At 36.7% G+C, this 25,858-nt stretch overlaps 1 protein-coding gene across 13 annotated transcripts in view; it reads right to left on the reverse strand.

The window, feature by feature from the left end:
• The window catches only part of THOC2 (THO complex subunit 2), a 152,773-nt gene that overhangs the window by 13,560 nt on the left and 113,355 nt on the right, over positions 1–25,858 (reverse strand). For 7 of the 13 annotated variants that reach the window (XM_074324168.1, XM_074324169.1, XM_074324166.1 and 4 more), the window contains 15 exons: positions 24,471–24,567; positions 19,467–19,584; positions 18,623–18,802; positions 17,703–17,867; positions 13,568–13,843; positions 12,408–12,549; positions 11,797–11,954; positions 10,742–10,870; positions 10,276–10,407; positions 10,006–10,190; positions 9,321–9,499; positions 8,977–9,079; positions 4,139–4,569; positions 3,898–3,956; positions 2,344–2,460 (listed from right to left, as the gene is read on the reverse strand). In XM_074324168.1, the coding sequence (XP_074180269.1) occupies positions 2,344–2,460; positions 3,898–3,956; positions 4,139–4,569; positions 8,977–9,079; positions 9,321–9,499; positions 10,006–10,190; positions 10,276–10,407; positions 10,742–10,870; positions 11,797–11,954; positions 12,408–12,549; positions 13,568–13,843; positions 17,703–17,867; positions 18,623–18,802; positions 19,467–19,584; positions 24,471–24,567 (2,471 nt within the window). Of the gene's footprint in view, positions 1–2,343; positions 2,461–3,081; positions 3,957–4,138; positions 4,570–8,976; positions 9,080–9,320; positions 9,500–10,005; positions 10,191–10,275; positions 10,408–10,741; positions 10,871–11,796; positions 11,955–12,407; positions 12,550–13,567; positions 13,844–17,702; positions 17,868–18,622; positions 18,803–19,466; positions 19,585–24,470; positions 24,568–25,858 lie in introns of those variants that run through there. The other 6 variants (XM_019718165.2, XM_019718164.2, XM_074324164.1 and 3 more) reach the window with 5 other exon arrangements.

Consider the following 25,858-nt stretch of genomic DNA (forward strand, 5'->3'; position numbering starts at 1 on the left):
AGGTGGTTATTGCTGCCCTCCTAAATTACAGAGAAACTAGGTTATAGGAGCATGCTTTTCACATGTTCTTCATCAAATGTAGCTGTTAGGACTGCCAGGTAAAAACACAACTGACCAAAACCGCCAATTAGAAATTGGGAGTGGGCGGTGAACTGACAAAATATTTGGATACTAAGCTAGATTTTTCTCCTTTAACTAATCTTACTTGAAAAGCCAAGTCCATGTATTACATTTTACCATGGATTAGAAGTGATCATAGTAAGTAATTTTACATAAAAAAGGAGGATCCCAGGGCATAACTAAAAGGTTCAACTAAAGCAGGGAACAATTTTTTACGTAAGAGTTACAAGACTACATGAAAAAAGACACATGTCTTTCAAGTCCTCTAAAAAGTAAAAGCTACCCCACGAACAGTGAGTGTACACAGATCATCAATTTCAGAGGTCATTCAAAGTCCAGTAAATTTTTTTCTAAGACATTCAAATACTATTAAAATTTCCTAGACACAAAAAAAATTAACATCAACTACTATGCAGACCAGTAAACTTTGGATGCTTTACCAAAGTTCAAAGATCTAAGAATTCATTTCAAACATTTACTGAACACTGAGTAATATTGCCAGTGGTATGAGTCACATAATTTTTTAGAAGCGTGTTCATATGCCTGCCATTTTCAAAATTTTCTGGTTGAATGTGAAATGAATCTATTGAATTTTAAATGTCCCCAAAGTCCCCATCTTTTTTAAAGGGGGGGGATCAAAAGATTGACTTGAATCACTATGATTAAAAACAAGACAAACATACTAAAGGAGTTAGGAACCCTGTCAACTACTGTTGAAATGGGTGCTAAGAATCAAGGAACCATTAATTTCTTTTCCTGTAATTTTTTTCATTGTGGTAACAACAACTGAGGAACCTTAATTGTAGTGCACGTTTTAGTACTGACAAGTTATATGCCACTGGGAAAGGATCAAGAACGTTTTTAGTCTCTTATTTGTCAAAAAGACACTACCACCTGCCCTATCTACCTCACAGCACTGTAATGAGCATGAAATGAGATAACATATGTTTCTCTCACATATGTTTTATTTTCAAAAGGCTTTCACAAATGTAAGGAACCATAATCTTCATCATTGATTTAAAAATCCAGTTAACTATAACAGCAGGTTTCAAACTGCTTCAAAGGATGTTTCAGGAAATAAATACAAGGTAACATTGTTAATCCATGAATTTAAAATAGCCCAAATAAACCACTGACGGTTAAGACTGACATACACAATCCCAAACTGGTTATGAAAACCTACTATATTGCAATACATATTTAATTTAGCCAATAAAAAGTTTTACTTCAAAAGAAAGCATTCACAGTACAGCTGATACTCTTTTGATTAATACAATATATTCTGAAAACAATGCTACAATTTCAGGCACATTGGCTAATCTAAATTGTTAAAAATGAATGCTTATTTGCCCAATATCCATAGACATTTCATTTTAAAGCTACAGATCTAAAAGCAGTTAGTAATGTCAACTGACTATGTTTCAAAATTTCATTTTGTATTGGTCCACCAGTAAAGAATCATATTTAGCAGATATAAGAGGAGGCAAAGTAGAAAATCAAAGTAAAGGAGGGTACAAGTTTTATAATAAAGACAAAATAACATGAACAATGGACAATTCAACTACAATAATAAAAAGAACTGTAATAAGATACACAAACTGCACATTTTTAGTAGAATACTCAAGAAAATAGAGTAATAGGCAAGAAGTAATACTGACATGTAAACACAACCATCAAGTTGAGTATTCCCCTCCAGAAAAATGATTAGTTTACATTAACCATATTTCTTGATATTATGCTACAACTACCAAAAAGTAGCTCAGCAGAGGCGATATAAAGAATTTTATGGATTGAGATGGGCTCAGTTTTTAGAACAGTTATGTGAATGCATCAAATTCATTTTTAGGTCTTTCGGGTTATCTAAAAAAGTCAGAGAACAGCCTGACAGATTTGTTTTAAGAAAGTAAATAAGCCTATTCCCCAAAACAAACCAATAGTGCCTTCCCCAAACCTTAAATTTATTTCCAAATTTTGAAGTATAAAAGGATAATTAATAACACAGCAAGCAAGGAGAGATTATAGAAATGTTGCCACATTACACACATTTTATAACAATCTCATTAAAAGGGACCACTGCCGTCCATTGTATCAGTTTGTGACAGGTATTTTTAAAGGTTATTCCACTAGCTTACTGAATTTACTAGGGTGAGAGTTTATACTAAATAAATGAAGTAAAGAATTTTTTGGCTTTACTTAGGCATGATGATTTTAAAAGACTCAAACCTTTGCTGAAGACTCCTTGAGTTCGATGAGACTGTCCTGTAGAAAATGAATGGAGATGACAGGTGAGCTGGCATAGTTCTCAGAACCCAGAGGAACTTTGGGAAGTATGGCTGTAACCTGGAAATAAACCAGCTACTTCTTGTGAGGATAAATCTTGTGATGTCATTATTGTATGAATAGCAACAATAAATAACAAAAGCAAAACCATGTAATGGAATTATAATGTTAAAAAAAACTAAATTATATGTATTCAATGTAACAAATAAAAATTTTTCTCTGCTCAGAATTTAAAAATAAATGTCAATGCCACATTTTTCATTACACTTAAGTTATATTAAGAGGCTTAAGATATCAAAACATTTTTTTCTCCACAAAAAGTTTAAAATAGTGGAGGTCACTGTAGAACAACAACACTGTCTTACATTTTCATAGTTTTTTCTTTAATTGGGAGGTTTCAATTTTCACTTTACTCTGACTCCAACATAAATATACACATTTTTTTATCCTAGACAGAAAACTCAGTGGCATTATATTAACAAGAAAACAAAATATATTCTATAAAAGAGTAATCAGTTTTTTGCAAACTGCCTCTGATGGTGAATCTCATAACACACACACACACACAAACACACACACACACACACACACACATACACACATACACACACCACTTGAAAGAAAGAAAATCAATTATGGTATTCCACCACAGTGTTCTTGATGAAGAATTAGTTAACTTACAGTTTTAAAAGTTCAACGTACTGCAAATTCAAAGATTCCATGAAATTAGATGACTTTAGAATAAAAATTAAATATGGAGCAAGGAATGGCTACCCTGAGTCTTCAAGAAGGCTACACCCACGATTTTGTGCTGCAGTTGAATGCCTGGGGTTTCTCTTTGCTGGGTGGTAGGATTGGATGCCACATCTGCTTTTATCGTAACGCAAGGTTCAACTTGTTGGGAACCCAACAGGTATAAACAAACCTCCAAGAGAAGATACAACAGAAGCTGCATGCTCACTGAATATACACAACTACAGGAGAACTGATCACCAAGGAGACTTTAAAATGGAACTCCTTTCAAGACTCCTTCTTAGAAGGCACACATCGGTATGATGCTCATCAAGAAGCTTGATGAATTCAGAGGTATCTTGTTTATCCTATATCATCCAGGATGTCTTCATTGCTATATATTCTTCAATATTTATTCCGAAAAATAGGCTTCATTCTGCTGAAAAGATTCATTTGCTTGTAGCTACCATTGCACTCCAAAAAGACTGCTTAAAGCAGTGAGGCACTTCTGGGTAAAATTTCTCTTGTACTTTCAAACACTACAAAATTAGTGCTAGGTCCTTGAAGTTTTAACATTTTTATTACAAAAATACTCAATAGGAAAAAATATCAGTCCACCAATATGCAAAAAATTCATTCTATAATGCAACATAAAACCTCCAGTGGCTCCAGTGAATACTTGGCACAAGACTTGAAGGAAGTCAGGACACGTATTCCAAACAGGTGAGCCTAACATGGACGCTGCCTTCCTCAGGCTATACTAACCTTTACTGTTGAGGAATGTGAAGGAGAAGGGTGGGTATCAATTTTGCGGCGTTTTTGTTCTGTTGGGACAAAAGAAATAGTCACAATAAGGTATATTTCTACTTTTTCCAAACACTTCAAAAAAATCACCAACTTTTAAGTTCATCAAGTATTAGTTGCCCCCAGTGAACTCCCTAGATAACTTGCCAAAACAAGGAGACAAAAACCAAAGGTAAACAAATGTAAAGAAATGCAAACTTGCCCCTTTCAGGCTCAGCAATATCTGATCGGGGAACAGGTGACTTCAAGGACCCAGAAACTGGTGTTTTTTCTCCTCCTTTAACATTTTCCTTTGATTTCATTTCCTTTGCTATATCTCTTTCTCTGGACGGCTCCTTCTCTCTTTCCTTTTCTTGAGTCGATTTTGATTCTACATTGGGGACAGTGGTCTTGAATTTCTCATCTTTAGCTTTTTCTTCCTTCTTGAACTTTTCTTTCTCTTTGTCAGACTTAGGTGTTCTTTCCTTCGTCTCTCTTGCTTTTTCATCTTTATTTGGCCGCTCTTCCTTTGGTTTTTCTTTACCATCTTTACCAAGTACCCTGGCCTCTGGAGTAGTAGCTGGAGTCTTTTCTTTTTTCTCTTTTTCTTTCTCTTTTCCTTTTTCTTTCTCATTTTCTTTGACAGTTTTGCTGCTTAAGAACAAAAATACAACATATAGAGATAAAATCAGTCATAAAACATATCTCATGCTTTAAATAATTATGGGTTTCTTACTGACTTCAAAAATTATACAACTGGAGAATAAGTGGATCAAAATGGCGGCATGAGGTCAGCCTCTGGAAATCTCACCTGGAATTTACAACTAATCGAACAACTATACCTCCACAAAGGACTCCCTGCACAGGAGACAGGTAAGACGAAGAGTCTCACTGCTGAATTCACCTAAAGATGGGCAAATTCCGCGAGCAGGGGAGGCGGGAAGGGAGAAGTGATGAGACAGAGCTGCGCGGGAACAGGACGCAGACCTAGCTCAGTGCTCCGAGCTCACTGCATCCCGGAACTACCGCAGCTGTAGGAGAGGGAAGAACTCAGACTGCTAGGGCTCCGTTTATGGCCCACAGGGCTGAGGGGACAGCATACAACACGGCTGAACCCAAGGCTCACGGCAGAGACCTCGGAGCAAAGACTGAAAGAAGAAGGCTGAAAATGGTGGTTTAAGCCCTCACTGCTGAGCAGAGAACGGAAGCCTTAGGCACTGAGACTAGCCGCCCCTTCCCTACCCTCCAGGGGCTCGCCCCGCCCCCACCTGCCCAGTGCTACAAGCGGAACAGTAGCCGTGTCAGATCAAAAGAATAGAATATTTGCTGTTCTGAGAACTGTGGACAGCAGACACAAATTCCCAGCCCAACTAGTTCCGGCAAGGGGGACGGAAATGTGGAAGAGGGACCAGCTGTGGTGGTGGTCACCGCCATTGCTCTGGGTCACCTCTCACAATTCACCCCGTCCCTGACCCCACCTATCTGGGAGAATCCCTGACAACACAATGGGATTTATAAATGATGTAATACAGAATTGAACATCTGAAATCTATGTAATTTTACTAACAATTGTCACCTCAATAAATAAAAAATAAAAAAAAAATCATAAATGAAAAAGAGGAAGTTACCACGGATGCCACAGAAATACAAAGGATCATCCAAGAATACTATGAAGGACTATATGCCACCAAATTCAATAACCTAGAAGAAATGGACAAGTTCTTAGAAACATATAGCCTTCCTAGGCTGAACCATGAAGAACTGGAAAATCTCAACAGACCAATCACCAGTAACGAAATTGAGTCAGGCATCCAAAACCTTCACAACAGCAAAAGTCCTGGATCATATGGCTTCACTAGTAAATTCTACCAAACCTTCAAAGAGGATCGAATACCAATCCTGCTCAAACTCTTCCAAAAAATTGAAGAAGACACAGTACTCCCTAACTCATTTTATGAGGCCAACATTACCCTGATACCGAAACCAGGCAGGGACAACAAAAAATAGAGAACTACAGAACAATATCTCTGATGAATACAGATGCAAAAATCCTATACAAAATTCCAGCAAATCAAATGAAACAATGCATTAAAAAGATTATTCATCACAACCAAGTCTGGTTCATCTCAGTGGCACAAGGATGGTTCAACATATGCAAATCCATCAATGTGATACCTCACATAAACAAAATAAAGGGAAAAAAATCATATGATTATGTCAATTGACGCAGAAAAAGCATTTGACAAGATACAACATCCATTTATGATTAAAAAACTTAATAAAATAGGTATAGTAGGAAAATACCTTAACATAACAAAGGCCATATAAGACAAACCCTCAGCTGATCTCATAATTAAGGGTGAAAAACTGAAGCCCTTCGCTCTACGTTCAGGAACACGATAGGGCTGTCCCCTATCACCTCTGCTTTTCAACATAGTGTTGGAAGTCCTCGCCAGAGCAATCAGGCAAGAGAAAGAAATAAAAGGCATCCAAATTGCGAATGAAGAAGTGAAACTGTCACTCTTTGCAGATGACATGATGCTGTATGTAGAAAACCCTAAAGACTCCACCAAAAAAGCTATTAGAAACAATCAACGAATACAGTAATGTGGCTGGCTACAAAATCAACGTACAAAAGTCCATTGCTTTCCTATATACTAACAATGAACTCAGGAAAAGAAAAAGAAAAACAATTCCTTTTGCAATTGCAGCAGAGGGAATAACATACCTAGGAATAAACTTAACCAAGCATGTGAGAGACCTATATGCTGAAAACTACAAGACATTTTTAAAAGAAATGGAAGAAGACACAAAGAAATGGAAAAACATTCCATGCTCATGGATTGGAATAGTTAAAATGGCCATATTACCCAAAGCAATATACAGATTTAATGCAATCCCCATCAAAATCCCAATGGCATCTTTTACAGAAATAGAACAAAAAATCATCAGATTCGTTTAGAATCACAAAAGACTCTGAGTAGCCAAAGTAATCTTAACAAAAAAGAACAATGCTGAAGGTATGACACTCCCTGACTTTAGCTTGTACTACAGGGCAACAATAATCAAAACAGCACGGTATTGGCAGAAAAACAGACACATAGACCAATGGAATAGAATTGAGAACCCGGAAATAAACCCCATAAATATGGACAGATAATTTTTGACAAAGAAGCAAAAAACATACAATGGAGAAAAGACAGCCTCTTTAATAAATGGTGCTGGGAGAATTGGAAAGCCACGTGCAAAAGAATGAAACTGGACTGCTATCTGTCACCATGTACCAAAATTAATTCAAAATGGATCAAAGACTTAAGCATAAGACCTGAAACAATAAACTGCATAGAAGAAAACATAGGTACTAAACTTATGGACCTTGGGTTCAAAGAACATTTTATGAATTTGACTCCAAAGGCAAGGGAAGTAAAAGCTAAAATAAATGAATGGGACTATATCAAACTTAAAAGCTTCTGCACAGCAAAAGAAACCATCGACAAAATAAAGAGGCAACCAACTGAATAGGAGAAGATTTTTGCAAACAGTGCCTCCGATAAGGGGCTGATATCCAAAATATATAAGGAACTCATGAAACTCAACAGCAAAAAAACAAACAACCCAATTGAAAAGTGGGCAGAGGACCTGGAGAGATATTTCTCCAAAGAGGACATACAAATGGCAAATAGACTTATGAAAAAATGCTCAACATCACTAATCACCAGACAAATGCAAATAAAAACCACAATGAGATATCACGTCACCCCAATTAGAATGGTTATCATCAACAAGAGAAATAGTAACAAGTATTGGAGAGGCTGTGGAGAAAAAGGAACCTTCATACACTGTTGGTGGGAATGCAGACTGGTGCAGCCACTATGGAAGGCAGTGTGGAGGCTCCTCAAAATTTAAAAATAGAACTATAGTATGACCCAGCAATCCCACTCCTAGGTATCTACCCAAAAAATCTGAAAACACTTATACATAAAGACACGTGTGCTCCAATGTTCATTGCAGCTTTATTTATGGTGGCAAGACATGGAAACAACCAAAATATCCTTCGATAGATGAATGGATAAAGAAGTTGTGGTATATATACACAATGGAATACTATTCGGCAGTAAGAAAAGATGAAATAGGATCATTTGTGACAACATGGATGGATCGTGAGAATATAATGCTAAGTGAAATAAGTCAGACAGAAAACGAGAGAACCATATGATTTCACTGATATGTGGTATAGGAACCAAAAACAACAAATAACAAGACAAACAAATGAGGAACAAAAACTCATAGACACAGACAACAGTTTGGTGGTTACCAGAGGGTAAGGGGGGAGGGGATGGTAGATGAGGGTAAAGGGGATCAAATATATGGTAATGGAAGGAGAACTGACTCTGGGTGGTAAACACACAATGGGATTTATAGATGATGTTATGTAGAATTGTACACCTGAGATCTATGTAACTTTACTAACAATTGTCACCCCAATAAACTTTAATTTAAAAAAATTATAGATCTAAGAATAGCCCTTTGAAAAGTAAAGGACTTTTAGACAAGTAAAAAGGAAGTACCATAAGTATAAATAATCAAATTCATGAATAGCAGATTATAAAGAATGATCAAAGCGATGCCAGGCACTTTTTTGTATACATTTGTAACCTTTGAGGACTACAACCAAAATTATCCCATAAGCCAACCAAGGGTGCTACTATCAGGAACTAGATTACTTGGCTGGATGCATCACTGACCTAAATCAGTGTAGTCTTCTCTTATGTTAAGTATTCTTATCCAGATTGTCCACAGAAAACACTCAATCCTAAAATGTTTTAATTTCACCACCTACCTTCCCCTGCATATCCCAGCAGTGGAAACAAAGTCAGTCTTAACATTATACAAAACACAGTGAGGATGGTAAGCACATCATCAAAACGTCAAAGTCCAACATAAATGAATTTCATAGCATTCAATTACTACCTTCTTCCATTCATGTCTAATGAGGTTAGTCATGTAAGAATTCAGAATTTTGACATACACATACTTATATAGCGAGCACAGTGTTCCTACCTGTTAGAGCTACTATTTCCATTGCTTGAATTCCCTTTCAGTGTGGCACTAGAAGCTTTATTAACAGCTTTCACACCACATTGAGATCTCTCTCTTGATTTATCTGAAATAAAAGTAAGGTTTTATTTGATGAGTTCCTAAATGCAATTAAACTACAATTTCACAGCAAAATGATTACAGATTAATTAAAAAGAAACAAAGGATTACTTCTTGACGGTTACATACTCTTACCTAGGTAATGAAAAAGTAATACTAAGCCAGCATTGTACTTGTCATGTGATACAAAACATTTAAGTTTGTTCAAACAAAGCATGTTACTTATAAATTTCTACAAATAAGCATACCAGTCTCCTCAGTACTGCTTTCATCTGATTTAGATGCACTTCCTATGGCCGATGAAGAAGGCCCACCACCAGGCCCATTTTGTACACTGGCAGCTGCATTCCTCGGAGGCGGGTCTTTGTGATGAAACTCATTTTCAGGTATCATGTATGACTTTCTACTTTTCAACTGCCCAAAGTAGCTGAAAGTCGCACAAAGTGTTTAAATATACAAATACAAATCAAAAAGCACAAACATGGGGTTTAAAAGAATAAAATTAGCAAGTTATTCACTCTGCTACTTAATTCCAGGGAACAAAAAATATTAATTTTCAGTAAGTTCTTAAGGTATTTATAGAGAGCTTTAGATACTTTCTTAAAAATAAAAATTTCAATGTAAATTAATCCTTAAACTAAGATGCCTTTTTTCACTATTGAAGATCTGATAACCCAACTGATGATAAAATTACATTTTTTTCAAACCAAGATCTATTATATATGACTTGTGAAATTATCATCCAGTATAGACTGGAACCTGATAATTAGAAGTGACAACTCTCACCAGCCTGTGGGAACATGATCGCATAATCTCCCATAATCTCCTGAAGTAAGGAAGAAGATACACTTCACCACTGTAAAACATTTTAAAGTCTTCAGAATCCTTCTGTCATCTAGTCTCATAAATCACATTAAAGTATAATTGTGTTACCCCATAGCCAATGCATATAGATCAGGCCTCTTCTCTTTTTCTTCTTGGCAGATTTTATGCACTCTTCTTTCCAAAGCCTGACCCAGATTCAAAACTTTAGGGTACCAAGGAAGTATTTTTGTTAGCACAATCAAGATATTCCTGATGTGAGTATATTCGCCTGTTTCAAGGCAATGTACCGATGCCTACAACAAACATTTAAAAATCTGTTATTATAAAAGTATGAGTATGAAGAGAAAATACCACCTTTGAGAAATACATTTTTTTCACCTTGGTTAGTTTGTAATGCCATTTATGTACAACATGTCGAAAATTTTCATAGTCTAATTGATCAGCTTTATTTCCACCATCGAATCCAGTTGCCCGTAATATAGTAAGGAATCCTGGATAATTTCCACATTCCTAAGGGGGAAAAAGGTTGTTACTTTAAAAGAAAAATTCTGTCCCTTAAGTAGACTAATGATTCCACATGAAAACATGATGTATATTTGAATAATAAGTAATTTTCACAGTTAGGTTCATCTTATTCAATGATATTAATTTGGAATGTCGTCAGTTTGAGATAGCATAAAAATATATAGCCCTTTTTAATAATGGATGAATTATGCTTAAATTTTAAACATCGCTTTGTAACTGAATCTTCAACTCAGCTTCCTTTTTATAACTGAACAACCTAGAGATTACTGGAAGTGGTCATATGCATAGGTATAAATGTAAGTGTATTTATTAATCATACCTTTTCATATGTAGCTCTATCACTGTGCCACCTGGTTACAGTCTCCAACATGCAGCAAAGAAATCTCCCGTATCGACTAGCTTCATTTTCAGTACAGCTTGCGACTGTGTAAATTATGTCAGAGAAAACCTACAGGAAAAAAATGTTTGAAAAATAAAAAACAAATCAAGTTCAAAATTAGTTCAAAAGATTAAAAGATCATGTTATAGCAAATCATAAACTAAACAGGTAGGTTTAGTCAAAATGTATCTTCCCCTTTTATAGTTACAATTCCAGAGATCTTTAAAGATTTTGACTTTTGTGAGGAAATAGCACATTCATGAAGCAACAACAAAAATAACTTTTATAAAGACAGCTGATTTACAATGACAAAAAAAAACTATCATTATTATTACATCATAACTTCTTTAACAAAGACTTAGCTTAGCCATAGATACTACTGGGGTTAGGAGGACAATAAGCAGAGGTGAGGCTGATAGAAACTTGAAATAGGCAGTTGACATGCTGTAACATATGTTACATTTTTAAACCACAAAATGCAGTAATTTATTAAGAAAAAAGCCAGTGGCAAAAAAATCTGTGAATGTGACCATACTGAAAGGCATCCCTGCTTTTATTTATGTGTGAAGGTATAAGGTTTTTTTTGTTCATTTTGAGGGGGTGAAGGTTAAAAATGGAAAAGAGAGTTCTACCTATTTTGACAAACATATATACCCAAATGTTGAGTTAATAGATTAACTAGCAGTATTTATTATATATCAGGCACTATTCAAAGTGCTCTTGTGTGTAGTGACTCATTTAATCCTCACAACAATCTTATAAAGCAAGTACTATTATCCCATTTTACAGTTAAGAAAACTGAGGCACAGAGAGGTTAAAAAAAAACTTGTCAAAGATCATGTAGCTAGAAAGTAGCAGAGCTAGGCTTCAAGTTCAGGCACTTGGCTCTTGAGTTCATGCTTTTAACAACACACACAATAATACTTCTATAGATTATAATGTTTAGCTATCTTTGTGTGAGACTTTTTTCAAAGGTTGCAATAAAAAGAACTTACTCGATCATAGCAAAGAAGTGTGGAAAAATTTGGAGTTTTCTGTTGATGTACCAATTCAACAAAACGAGCACAGTAAACAGCATCAATTGCTGAAAAAATACATCGAGGAAATATACACAGCTGTAGAAATTTTGTGATGGTCTCATTTTTGGTAGATTCTAAAAATAAGGGAACAATATATTAAGTGGTAAACTTCCTCAAGTGCCTCAAGGCTGCTAAACATGACAACACATTAACTTTAGTGTAGAGAATGCTATAAAACCACAAACTATTTATAGTTTGTAACCAAAAGGTCATGCCTGGGATAAGACTTTCATTTTCACTCTATGGACACTTTTGTATCTATAATTTCTCCAGAAATATGAATTTATACAGAAAACCTGAATGATAAACTGCCAATATTATAGATATAAGTTAATTAATTTCACCAGCAAACTAAATCAGTTCCTTCAGTGAACATGTGAAGTTAATACTGCATTAATGAATAACCAAAGAATGGGATAGTGAACAAAGTTGAAACACAAACATAATACACTTCAACACTTCCAAAGTTATGTGGTTTGCTTTTGTAATTTAGCAGTAGCAGGAATCTAGCAATTCCAACAACTTACTTGCTAAAAGCCAATTGTCCTTTTCCAGTTTCAGTCTCTGTAGAACTCGCTGTACATGTTCCATCTGTTTCTTTTCTTCTTCAAGAAGCTTGTCCTGAAGAGCAGTACAGCGCTCCTTCTCTTTTTTCTTTTTATTTGGAGGCTACAAAGTATAAGTTAGACACTTTTCTAACTATAGGCACATTACCTCCATTTAATTAAAAAATTCAAAAAGAGATAAATGCTGATACTTTATATTCATTACTTCAACAGGGATGTTAGGAGTCGACTCAGATGTGCGTTCACGTCCACTTAATAAGTTCGAGGCAAAGTCATCCAGTCTTTGTACCCCATCAAAATAGACTACCTTCCCAACTGGTACTTTTAGTCTGAGTCATTCATGTTTGACTCTTCCTTCTCCTTCATTCCAATATCCCAATTGCTTATGTCTTGTTCATCCCTATTACCTCCACCATAGTCTATGCTCTTAGTACTTCGCAATGAGTTACTGAAAACAGCCACCTAGGTGATCTCTAGCCTAATGCCAGTCCCTTCCTCTTATCAAATGTATCCCTCATACCGCAGCCACAAGTAACCTTTCTAAAGTACCTTTTTACCATTATCACACCCCTAGTCAGGAATCTAAAATAGCTCTCAATTGTATCAAGTCCTCTTTTCTAACATTCATTGTTCTACATACTCTGGCCCCATCCCAACCACTCAAATTTATCACTAAGCCCATTCACTAAAGTAAAAGTGGTGTCCTTAAACTTGCTACTACTTCACACCTTTTCTGAATCTGGAGTAGCCAATTTGCCTCCATTTTTTCAAACTCAATCTACCTTCAAGGGCTACCCAGATCAAGACTCACCTCACCAATAAAGCCTTCTCCTAAAAAGTTCTCCTTTTGGGAACCCCTATTGCTCTTGCAAATGGAGTCACACAGATCATTTTAAGTTGCTAACACAACCTTCAGTATAAAAGCAAACTCAAACACCTTTTGATTGATCAAAACCTCCATGTACTCACCAAGCACCTGCCCCAACCATCGAGAGGTCACCATTAAACCCATTTAGCAACAAGATTGTAGCTTTAAGAAACCTGAGCTAATACAAAGTACGGGTAATGTTGAATTAAAGCCATGAAGTTATTGTACTTGAGCTACTAAAACAAAAACCTACCATTTCCTGATTGTCATCAATTGCTTTCATCTGGACTTTAAGTTTATTGACTTCCCGTTCATAGCTGGTGTGTGGAACTGCAAGGTCATACATTGTCAATGACCAGAATGTGGCATAGAATTGAGGGCTGATGTCATCCCAGACTTTGGAAACATGTAAGGAGACCACTGCTTCATGGACAGGAGCCATCACCATTTCACATGACGTAATGTACTTGTGAACTTTATGTTGCTGTTTACTTCCCTTTTCTGATTTTTTAAGTTCGTCATACTTGGACTGGAAATAAAAATAAACATACACACAGCACAATTTACAGCATTGACTTTCATAGTGTAAAAACCTATGTTCCCTTTTCAAGAATCAGAAGATGACCAATCAAAACTGTTGTAGGAATTCTAATTTCTTGTGAACATTTATTTTAAGATAAATCATCCCTGAAAGCTGTTCCACTTTTTAGTCCTGTGTGCTCACTAGGAGCTTTCAAGAAGATTCTTACTGTACATGACCTGTCGAATAAGTGACTAGGGTATGTGTGCCCCTAGTCCATTCCCCCCACCCTATTCTCTCTTACTGCTGCTTCAAAGATTGGACATGTAGGGTTTCCACTCCTGCTTTTGAGGTATTCAAGGGACCAAGTAGAGGGTCTTAACACTAGTAAAGAGGCAGAATGGAACTAGTAATAGCCAACCAGGACAGAATGTTTTATCACTACATGTAGCCCTATCAGCTGTCCTAATTTGTCAATTAAGAAGCTGGATCAACACTAAGAAAGGTTATAAGAAAGTTACCATAAGACTGCTAAGTAGGGTGACCAACTGTCCAAGTTTGCCAGTGACTGAGGGGTTTCCTGGCATACAAAACTTTAGTGCTAAAACTGGGAAAGTCCTAGGTAAGCTAGGACCAACTGGTCACCCTAATGCTAAGCTAAATAAGATTTTCTATTAATTGCTATGGTACGCTGGAGTTTAAAGTGTGTAGGAACTAACACTGCAGCTTTTTTGGTCTGATTGGTTTATCCTAATTTGGGGGAAGAGTCAGAGGAAGGCCATATGAGAAAAAGAACCTGTTAGTACAATTGGGAGGACCTACATATTAGTTCACAAAGTATATGCCAAATGTCAAAAAGAAAATAACACCAAGTGGAGCTACTGCTCTTTTCTCATCCTTTCATTTCTTTAGGATGAAAGAGCTCTCACCCAGAAAATTTTGTTTGGGTTAGGCATCATCCCTAAAGATGAACCTAAGAGGAGATCTAAAACTAGATTCTTCTTTATGTTAGAAAAGCACTTAAATCATTCACAGTTTGTGCTAAACATGAAACCGAGAACTAGAAGGTCAGAGGTCAAAGCTTCTACTTCCAGTTTTGCATTGTGATAGTCAAGAGTCTTGGCTCCTTAAGGTCCAGCTGCCTTCCCTCCTGAGTGCTGATATATCCCAGGCTCACTGGACTTGAAGATATACCAAGTACTCTTTGTTCCAGAGGGTATCTCAAGCAGGCTCTGAGATCGTATAATTACTCTAGAAATGGGAAGATTTATATCCTGTTATTCGCATTTTGGAGAGCACACTGTTAATTACTGAGACCACACAGGTGGCAAAGCTACAAAGAACATTATTTATGAGAGAGAAGCCCCAATTACATCAAGACCTGAGAGAATAGCACCTGGGATAAGAAAGGGTTTTAAAATTTTGAGGGCAGGTCCATTGATGATAACTATTAATATAAATTTATGTGAGCAGAATGACATCTGTCAAGGTTCTAACAAAACACAGGATAAAACAGTGCTGAAACTACCTGAATAAGATAGTTTAGCTACCTGATTTAGGTGAGATCTAGATTACTAACTTTCTTTCAGACCCATGTTGCAAGGTGGGTCTCAGCAATTAAAACTGAAAATTAGGTTATAGTTTATAGGTTATATGATAGACCCAGTCTCCCCAATCCTATGGTTCTGAATCTGTGACTTCTATTGCTAGGCACCCCCCACCCCATTCCCTACCTAGTTAAAAATGATAGGCATGATCAGAAAAGACACCTACATTTCATATTTACCTAGGATGAATATTTCCTTGTATAAAGTCAGTTTAACTCCCTTGTCAAGTTCACATCTTCAGCCAAATGTAGAAGCACAATAACTCTACATCTCAAATCACCTGAGGAACTAGATCTATGGATAGAACTGATATTCACAGTTACTGCTGTACTTCTAATTATAGTTCAAAAAGCTCTTGTTGGCTCAATAATCTAAGCAGTGTTTGGTTGGCTGAATTCCCATGAAAGCCTGCTGGTAGTCAATTTACGAAAGGGACCTAGCAGTCCTCCAATACTCATACTCTCTCTTCGAAGGCTCTTCAAGAGAGGCTTTCACCCAAGAAGCAAAAGCAAGAATCCAGGGAAGGTTAGATACCATCCAGTACAACCAAGGTTCCAAAGAACTCCCTTTCCAGAAGGTGGCATGTGGCATCAGGTTCTATGGGTAACAGACTTATCCCTGACTTGACTGTATAGCCATCTCTATATAGCTCTTTGCTTTCCTCCTCAACCCTGAAAGGGAAATGACTTTTTTTTGTTTCAATTTTTGTATCTCTTAAAATGATACAGCCATAATATTTTACACAGGCTACAGAAAAGGTAGCTATTGGTATGAATGACCTGCTCCATTTTCTGACCTGGAAAAGTTCAGCCAACCTCAGGCAACCAGGTGTTCCTGTTTGCTAGGGTTCAATATCGCTGATTAGGGTGTTCTCTTCTCAGTATAGCACAGGGCAGGTCAGAATTCCTGAGATGAAGAAATTCTCCCACCTCAGTCCTTCAAGAAATCAGGTCCCCTGTTGTATAGCTGAGACTGATCTACTGTGGGGTGGGGCGACAACACAAGACATAACTATGCAAAGAGAGCATACAATTTTCTGGATTCTAAAAGAGAAGGCCTAATCCTACTCCTTTATCCCCCTTTTCCCTCTAGAGAGTATATAGCACAAAATAGCTGCATAATGACAATAAAGTGATAATTAAATCAATTAACATTTAGTTAGAGGGAGGTGTGAAACTGGAGCAGTTGGCATGTAAACACTAAGAGCTGGTGGTCCATTAAATGATTAATTAGCCCCAAATTTCTCAGCAGCCTTTTTTCCACTCTCTTACTACACAGCCCTATACCCTTACTGGAAACAAAGATGGGATCCTAGTTTAAGAGAAAGGACCAAGATCTTCTCCCAAATCTATAGTGAAAGCCTTGTATAGTACAGATTTAAAAACAACAAAAAACAGAATTCAAGTCTACGTAAAAATGAAGAATATGCTGGGACACCAGTCAGAGTGGGCAAGTACCACAGTTTCCAAAGGATTGACCATGGCCCTGAGGGGAAAGGAAAAGTGAATTCCCATTAGAGGTCACTGCTTTGCAGAGTCCAGGTGGCAGCTAGAGGACAGAGGGCTGTCTCCTCTTCCTCCACATCCTTACTTGAATTTCAATACAGTCACTACTGGGATACCATTTGGGAAGGCTCTAGTTTGACTGTTGTTGTTTGGTTTTAGTTGTTTCATTTAGGTGGAGAGAAATAAAACAAGAACCATAGATACACCTTTCCTAGAAGTCACACAACAAAGACCATAAGAGGTTTTAGAACAGTCTATATTTCTTTCAAGACAGTATGTGTAATAACAAGTCAACTATCTGACAGGGATATTGTCATTGAGAAAACAAGACTCTGTATTCAAAAGGAGTGTCACGTTCACCTTGTGCTTGTTGAAAAACAAACGTACAAAACAAAATAAATTCACAGGTACCATTCAAGCTACTAAATTAGTATTTAGGGACATGGGACTGAGGTTTTCAGATGCTTCCTGGTGATTCTCACCTACACTAATGTTTGAGAATTACAGTTCCAGAGGGTCCATAAGACATCAACCTGAACAACTGGTGGCATAATAACAGTAAAATTATAGAACTACTAAGACTTAATTTTAAAGGGGGCATTTTCATTATACACTGCTCAGAGTTGGGTATTAACAAAAGAGTAACTCCCCAAGAGACATAATCTATATCTATGTCAAAGTAAAATGCAATTACAAATAAAACAGTAAAAACTAGTTTGGAATCATTCTTGAGTGGCAGCAAAGATTTATACTTACTGAAATATGGTGTGCATACATTGGCCTAGACAGGAAAAATGCTGCATCATGGGGTGTATGAAATTCGTTACAGAGCACATCAATTGAAGGCACTCGCTTTATATAATCTTCTGTGCTTAGATTAGATGCCAAAAACCCACCAAACTGTACCAGGGTATCATGACACTAAATTTAAAAAATAAGACAAAAAAACACAAATGTGCCACCATTTTACATAAACATTTTCCAAAATGATTAAGATGTCATTTTAACAATATTTTGATTAAAAAGAATTTAAATTTTACAATTTGAAAGAACTTTAGAGACAATCTACAAACATAATCATATAATCATATTACAAAAAAGACACTGAGATCCTGAAAAGTTGACTAATCTAAGGGTTTAATATCAACCAGGTCTCAAGTTCCAAGCTATTGTTCATCACTTTTAGTAGAATATATTTACTTAAATCACATACAACAATTTTATATATATGAAACTCAATTCTTTAGCCCTTAAAAGATGAAATCTTTATTTAAACATGTATGATTTTTGTTTTCCTTGTAATATAGTGATAGTCAAACACATTTTGTAGGCTAACCATAGGGTTTGTTGCTTAACATTTATAAATAAAGATCAATCTACTTTGTTGTGATTGAAATTACAGAATTACAGAGATCAGGAAAGATATGAGAGCAAACAACTTTAAGTTATCTACTTAATTGAATACTTCTACAGATTATTACATCTCCAAGATCCATCACTTAAATATCGTAATTTGCACAGAAATAACGTATATTTCCAGAATGTCTATTTTATATTAGAGCTGTTTCACACTCATATGATGTGCAAAATGACATTTTCCAAGTTATGTAACACTCTATATTTGCCATTATCAGGATAAAAAAATCCACATGCACACAAAAGCCACTTCAACTTGCCTGGTCATACAGCTTTCCCACAAGTTTCAAATGTTTCTCTCCACCTTCCTGAAAGATCACCCCATTCCTCTGCTGAGCCATAAGCAAACAGAGAGGAAGAGCAAGATCATGGTCCAATAGTGCATCCTTTAATCTCTGGGAGGACTTTTTAGTGTTTCTGATCTGGCCAAAATAACCACCCTACGAAAGAGAAGACATAGATTGACCAGCGTACAGTACATAACATATGCCATCTGATTTGAAAAAAGACAGAAAAGGTTCAGTTACAATCCTGAACATAACTCATACAGTCTACATTCATTCCCTTTATGCACAAATTATTTTAGTGACACCATTACTGGTTATAGTCACTGGCTTAAAGATAACTGTCAATTGTCCTGAAGCTTCTACATATTTTCCATTTTCTACCTTGCAGTCCCTTATAAAGGATTATTCTTTATACAGTGTGGAATAGATTCAACAAAAGAGTAACTATGTTCAGATTTATGCCAGTTAGGATATCAAGGACCACAGAAGATTTGATATTTATTTATCTTACAAATGTATTACTTATACTCTTTTTATACTTTGTTTCAGCTTTTTAAAAAGGTTAAAATAACTAGTATATCTCAATTTTTAAAAGGGAGCTGGGGGCAGTAGTGTGAGGAGGGTATGTATGGCTCTAATGTTTGGCTTTATGTATTAGGTTGGTGCAAAAGTAATTGTGGTTTAAAAGGTTAAATATTGCAAAAACCAAAATTACTTTTGTACCAACCTAATAGTTATGTACTGTTTGGATTCTTTACTATGCACATGCACACATTTTGAATTTAAAAAGTCAATAAACAAAAATAGCAACTCTCACCTCAGCTTTCAGTTGTTCCCCACCAGTCATGGCCTCTAGTTGCTCCATTGTCATTTCCTCTGTAATTTCTATTCCTGCCATTTTTTGCACCACTTCTTTCAATATAAGCAGGTCAAAACTATTTAGAAAAAATAAGACACAGCCTATAGTTGAAACTTCAAACATAACAGTGACAATATATTATAATTAATATACTAAGAATCCCTTAATTATCTGTATACAAATATGAGAGGAAAGGGGTTGGAATGGTTTTTAAGGAAAAACTGCATTCCTAGAACTATACTGAAAAATATTTGGGCTATCTAATGTTTATCTTTAACTTTTTTTTCCCATTTTTTAATTAGTTTCAGGTGTACAAAGTAACATAATAGTTGGACATTTGAACCCCTCATAAAATGATAACCTACTCCCCAAGTGACGACCCCCTGACAACTTATATAGCTGCTACAATACCATTGACTAACTTCCCTATCTTGTACTCCATATCCTGTGACTATATATACCTGTATATTTAGTTATAGCTGTCATTCAATATTATTCTACTTCAGCTTCAGGTGTGTAGCACATTGGTCAGGCATCTACACAGTCTATGACATGATCCCCCTGATAAGCCCAGTGCCCATCTGGCACCTTTCATGATCTTTATAGCATTGTTGATTATATACCCCATACTGTATTAACTACCAATTTGTATTGCTTAATGCCTTCACCTTTTTTACCCTACCCCCAACCCCATTCCCATCTATCACCCTGATAGATCTAGTACCTATCTGGCACCATACCTAGTTATTACAATATTATTGACTATATTCCTTATGCTATACCCTACATCCCCATGACTACTGTATAACAACCAATTTGTACTTCTTAATCCCTTCCCCTTTCACCCATCCTTAACCCCCCTCCCATCTTAAAGAAGTCCCTCTAAGATTCCTTGTAATACTGGTTTGGTGGTGATGAACTCCTTCAGCTTTTTCTTGTCTGGGAAGCTCCTTATCTGTCCTTCAATTCTAAATGACAGCCTTGCTGGGTAGAGCAATCTTGGTTGTATGTCGTTGCTTTTCATCACTTGGAATATTTCCTGCCACTCTCCTCTTGCCTGCAAAGTTTCTGTTGAGAAATCAGCTGCCAGTCTTATGGGGGCTCCCTTTTAGGTAACTGCTTTTCTTTCTCTTGCTGCTTTCAAGATTTTCTCTTCGTATTTGAACTTTGGCATTTTAATTATGATATGTCTAGGTGTTGGCCTCTTTCGGTTCATCTTGTTTGGGACTCTATGGGCTTCCTGGGCTTGAATGTCTATTTCCTTCACCAGGCTAGGGAAGTTTTCTGTCATTATTTCTTCAATAAGTTTTCAATTCCTAGCTATTTCTCTTCTCCTTCTGATACCCCTATAATGCGAACATTGGTATGCTTGATATTATCCCGGAGGCCCCTTAAAAGTCTCCTCAATTTTTTTGATTCTTTTTGCTGTTCTAGTTGGGTGTTTTCTACTACCTTATCTTCTACATCGCTGGTTGGATCCTCTGCTTCATCTAATCTACTGTTGATTCCCTGTAATACATTCTTCATTTCTGTTATTGTATCCTTTATTTCTGACTCGTTCTTTATGGTTTTCATCTCCATTTTTATGCTTCCTCTCTCTCTGTTGAAGTTCTCCCTGAGATTACTGAGCATTCTTATAACCAGTGTTTGGAACTCTGTGTCTGATAGGTTGCTTATCTCCATTTCACTTAGTTGTTTTTCTGGAGCTTTGTTCTGTTCTTTCCATTGGGACATGTTTCTTTGTCTTCCCCATTTTATCTGGCTCCCTTCGTTTGTTTCTATGTATTAGGTAGGGCTGTTATGTCCTCTGGTCCTAGTAGAGTGGCGTTATGTCGTAGGTGTGCTGTGGGTTTCAGTGGTGCAGTCTTTCTGGTCACCTGAGCCCTGCACTCCAGGTATGTCCCTTGTGTGGATTGTGTGTGCCCTCCTCTTGTAGTTGAGCCTTGGTTGATAATTGCACATCAGTGGGAGGGACTGATCCTTAGGCTCACTGGTTGTGAGGACTGGCCTTGACTACAGTGGAAGAGTTGTTGTGCAGGGGCTGATCCTATGGCTCCAGCTCATTTTGAATCTGACCATTGAGGACGCCAGCCCGAAGACCAATTTGGAGGGGATCCGTTTAGGTCTACTTCAGCCATAGCCCGTGCCCCACCCAGGGCCATGCAGGGGGAGCCAGAAAGAAATCCGAAGACAGCTGCCGCCCATGCTATGCTTGGAAGTGCCTTGAGAGGCCAAGCCGCAAACCTAGTCCAGCTGTCGCTTGTGCCAGCTTAGGGCTTCTCAACCAGAAGTACAGGACACACTCAAGCCAGATGCTGCTTGCCTCAGTTCCACAAACCTCTGAGAGTCTAAGAAAGTCTGCAGCTTGAGCCAAGGCAAGTGGTCTGTACGCAAAGCCACTGAAAGCAGCCTGGGTATTACCGAAAGTTGGGCGGGGCCAGGTCTCAAATAGCCAGGGTGAACAAACTGCAGAGACTCAGATATGGTCTGTGTTCACGCATGGGAAGGGAGAGGGCTCAACAAAGAAACAATGGCCTCCGCCAGTTCCCCCGTCCAGGAGAAAGCTGCCTCTCCAGCCCCCATCCCAAGCCAGATAACACAATTCCCCAGCATTTGTCCTGCCGTCTTTTCAGCTGTTGCCCCAGCGCTGGAGCTCAGAGCGAGTGATTCCACTGGTGGGTAAGTCCCCATACAGTCCCTGTAACAGGTGTGCCTGGGAGTGCAGCCGCACTCAGTCTCACTCAGTCACAATGTCCGCTGGTTTACACAACCAAAATTTATGGGTACTTCTCTCCCCAGCACTGGAACCTTGCGCTGGAGGGGGGTTGTGATCTCTTGCCCTTCTAGGGAATGGTGAGGCACCCCCATAGCCAAAATAGCCCTCCCACTCTTTAATGATCACACACGGGTGTGAGACCAGCCTGTTCCACGTCTCTGACATTCCTACCAATCTGGAGGTGGTTTCTTCTGCATGCCCTTAGTTGAAAAGCTTCAGTTCAGCTTGATTTTAGGTGGTTCTCAATAATGGTTGTTCTGCAGATTAGTTGTAATTTTGATGTGGTCATGAGAGAAGGTAAGCACAGTGTTTACCTACTGCACCATCTTGGTTCCTCCTTATTTTAACTTTTTACTTGGAAATAATTTCAAACGTACAGATAACATGTAAAAATAAAAACAGTACAAAGCACATCCATGTATACCCTTTACTTCAACTTCACCTAACATTTTTACTCTTGTTGCTTTATCATTTGTGCTTTTCTCTCTCACTCCCCTCTCTCTCTTTACACATACACATGCACACAACTTTTTGAACCATTTGAGAATAACTTATTTAGTAAGTAACATCACTTTAAGGGTACATTTTACCCTTAAAATTCCTAAGAATACATCACCTAAGAGTGCATTTCCTAAAAATAGTTATTCTTTTACATAACCACAGCATAGATCAACTTTAGTAAATCTAACACTGATACAATACTTTTATCTAACCTATAGTTCATTATCAGTTGACGCAATAATGTCCTCCATAGCATTTTTTAATCATCCAGTACAGGATGGCCAATATACATTTTTGATGGTATAGAGCCATCTCTCTAAACAATCATACACAGCTGGAAGGGAGAGAGGGAGGAAAAGAAAGAGGGAAGGAAAAAAGGAAGGGAACAGAAGTTCCAAGTTGTGCTATTTGAGCCTAAGACGACAGTTTAGTGGCCAACCTTAAGCACATTTATTACTGCGTCAACAGTTATACATTTTAATTCTCAAAGTTTAGGACTGCCAATGGAAAGAACACCTATGACTTCCACGATCTTCTTTAATTAATTAAGTAATGAAGATAAAGTGAAAGCATTGTTCCCTAGAAAACAAATACAGATTTTTTTCCAAAGGTGAAGCTACACATAACCAAGACAAGTTAATAGACAAAGGAACAGTTTTCTAACATTTTTAATAAGTGCTTTACTCTCTCAACTGGCCTTGTCTTCCCTAAATATAGTTTTTGAAAACAAGAGGATCTTCGTGCAAATTAGTATACAAGTACCAACGAAATATTTTAACTTTTTTAAAACTATCTTTTAATTAGATAGTCACAAAAACTATATTCACAGTACAGAAAACTCAATGATGGGTTTCAAAATAATATTATGTTCTTCTGGCCTATAGACACAGAAGAGTAAAATGTGTAGGAATGGCTGATAGATGCACATAGCATAAATGATATGCTGATCAAGTCCTGAAACTAATTTTTTTTAAATAAATTTTCCACTAAACTAAAATAGTCAAGAATTACTTAGGTAATACTTGTTTGGAACACCAGATAGCTTACAGATTTTTGTTTGCTTTCTTCCAGAAAGCTTTTGAAAACAATTTCCAGTTGGTTCTTTGATTCTAGTCAGTCTATTACTGATGAGGTTTAATATACATACTAATTCAATCTCTAAGCACTGATATTGGTCCAGAATAAAATAATAAAACTTAGTAGTTATTTAAAAAGTAGACACTATCCAAAAGGTATATGTTTTCTATCTCTCTAAAGTTCAAATTCCAAAAACAATTATGTTAAAGATACTATACACACCCTCAAAATAAACATGTTCTTACCAAATGCTCAATGTAAAAGCTAATAACTGTCCAGCAGCATAACCAATAGTGCAATGTTTTGTCAAAAGAGGATTTACAATACACATTAACTATTTATTCAAAAGCCTAACAGGTAATCAAAATGAATTAGTCTTTTAAGAGTTACCTAATAGCCAAATATTAATTTCTTTCTGCAAAAAAATGTTTTTGTGTTAAATTATCGTTTATTTTAATTGAAGAATTCTACATAAATAAGTGAGCAACTATTCTTGTTAAGCCTACAACAAACATAAGTTTTCAGGATAACAGCAATCTCAATATCCCAATATCACCAGAAGTACTCTAATTATTGAATTTCATTTACATATAATTTGCCATGAATACCTTTTGCCCGCCTTTAGCTGATTAGCCACATATTGAAGAAGACCAGCAAGATCAATTGGATATTTACGAAAAACTGCACCACAGAAACTAGCCAGACCTATATGAAATTTTAAAAAAAGGACTTTTAGAAAACAATTCATAAAACAAAAACTACAATATTACAAAGTGTCATTTCTTCAACTAACTCAATTTCTAAAACAAAATGAGGTCAGAATAATTGTATTGTTGATGCCATTTAACGGAGTTTTATAATTGATAGTAATTAATATTTATTGAGCATACATATACCAAGCACTGTAGTAAGCACTTTATATTAATTATTTCATTTAATCTTTACAACAATCATCTCAGGTTGCTATAAACCTATCAATAATGAAAATTTAGAAGACATATATCATGTAACCCGCTCATGGTCACATAGTAGGCATGAGGTAGAGCAATGATTCAAATCTACATGGCCTGATCCCAAAGCCTATGACATTAATTAGGCCCCAACAAAATCTTTCAGATGACTCAGTAAACTTGAATGATCAACAAAAAACCTGCCGCTCAAATGTTTGAGTCATGAAGAAAATCTCTTTTTATCTAGGAGCATGCTACTAGTTGTGGAGGGGCAAGGAAACATGTAAAACATTGCCAGACCAAGAAGTAGACAAAAGACCAATTTTAACCAACAGTCCTAATCACATCATGATAGAAAAAAACTCCAGTCAAGCGGTGGCAATCCCGAGTCAAGTCTTCTGTAGCCTTTTCACAATTATTTGCTGAGCACCTAAAGGATAATAGACAAAACACAGGTCCTGTCCTCAAGGAGCTTATGGTCTAGTGAGGGATACAGAAAACTGTAATAACCATAATTAATAAAAGGTTCCATGGGAGTACAGAAGAGGGGCACCTAATTCTGACTTTTGGGTGGGAGCATTCATAGGGAGAGCTTTCTAAAGAAAATGACTTCTAAGCTGAAATCTAAGATGTGATGGAGAAGATGAGTAGACATGGGAGGGTATTCCAAGTAGAGGGAATAACATGTGTAAGCAGGCCATGGAAAGTCCAAGTTCAGTATTAATGGAACCTAGAATATTGGGGAGGGGCAAACGATGAGGCTAGTACAGTAAGATGTATTATAAAAATATACGCTTGAAACCTATATAATTTTACTAACCAATGCCACCCCAACAAATTTAATTAAAAAAAAGAAAAAAAAAAAAACTAAGTGGCTTAAAACAATAACAACAAAAAGAACCTGGTTCCCAAAGAACTTATTTGTATGACTTACTACAGATTTCAGGGCCTGGGGAGTTACTGCAAGATTCAGCTATTAGACATGATAGGCTGAATAAAAAGGGAACTGGCTGCTAGAAATCAAAGGTACAAGAAGAATTTTTTAA

This window comes from Rhinolophus sinicus, chromosome X, assembly GCF_036562045.2.
Source record: "Rhinolophus sinicus isolate RSC01 chromosome X, ASM3656204v1, whole genome shotgun sequence".
NCBI classification, from domain to species: Eukaryota; Metazoa; Chordata; class Mammalia; order Chiroptera; family Rhinolophidae; genus Rhinolophus; species Rhinolophus sinicus.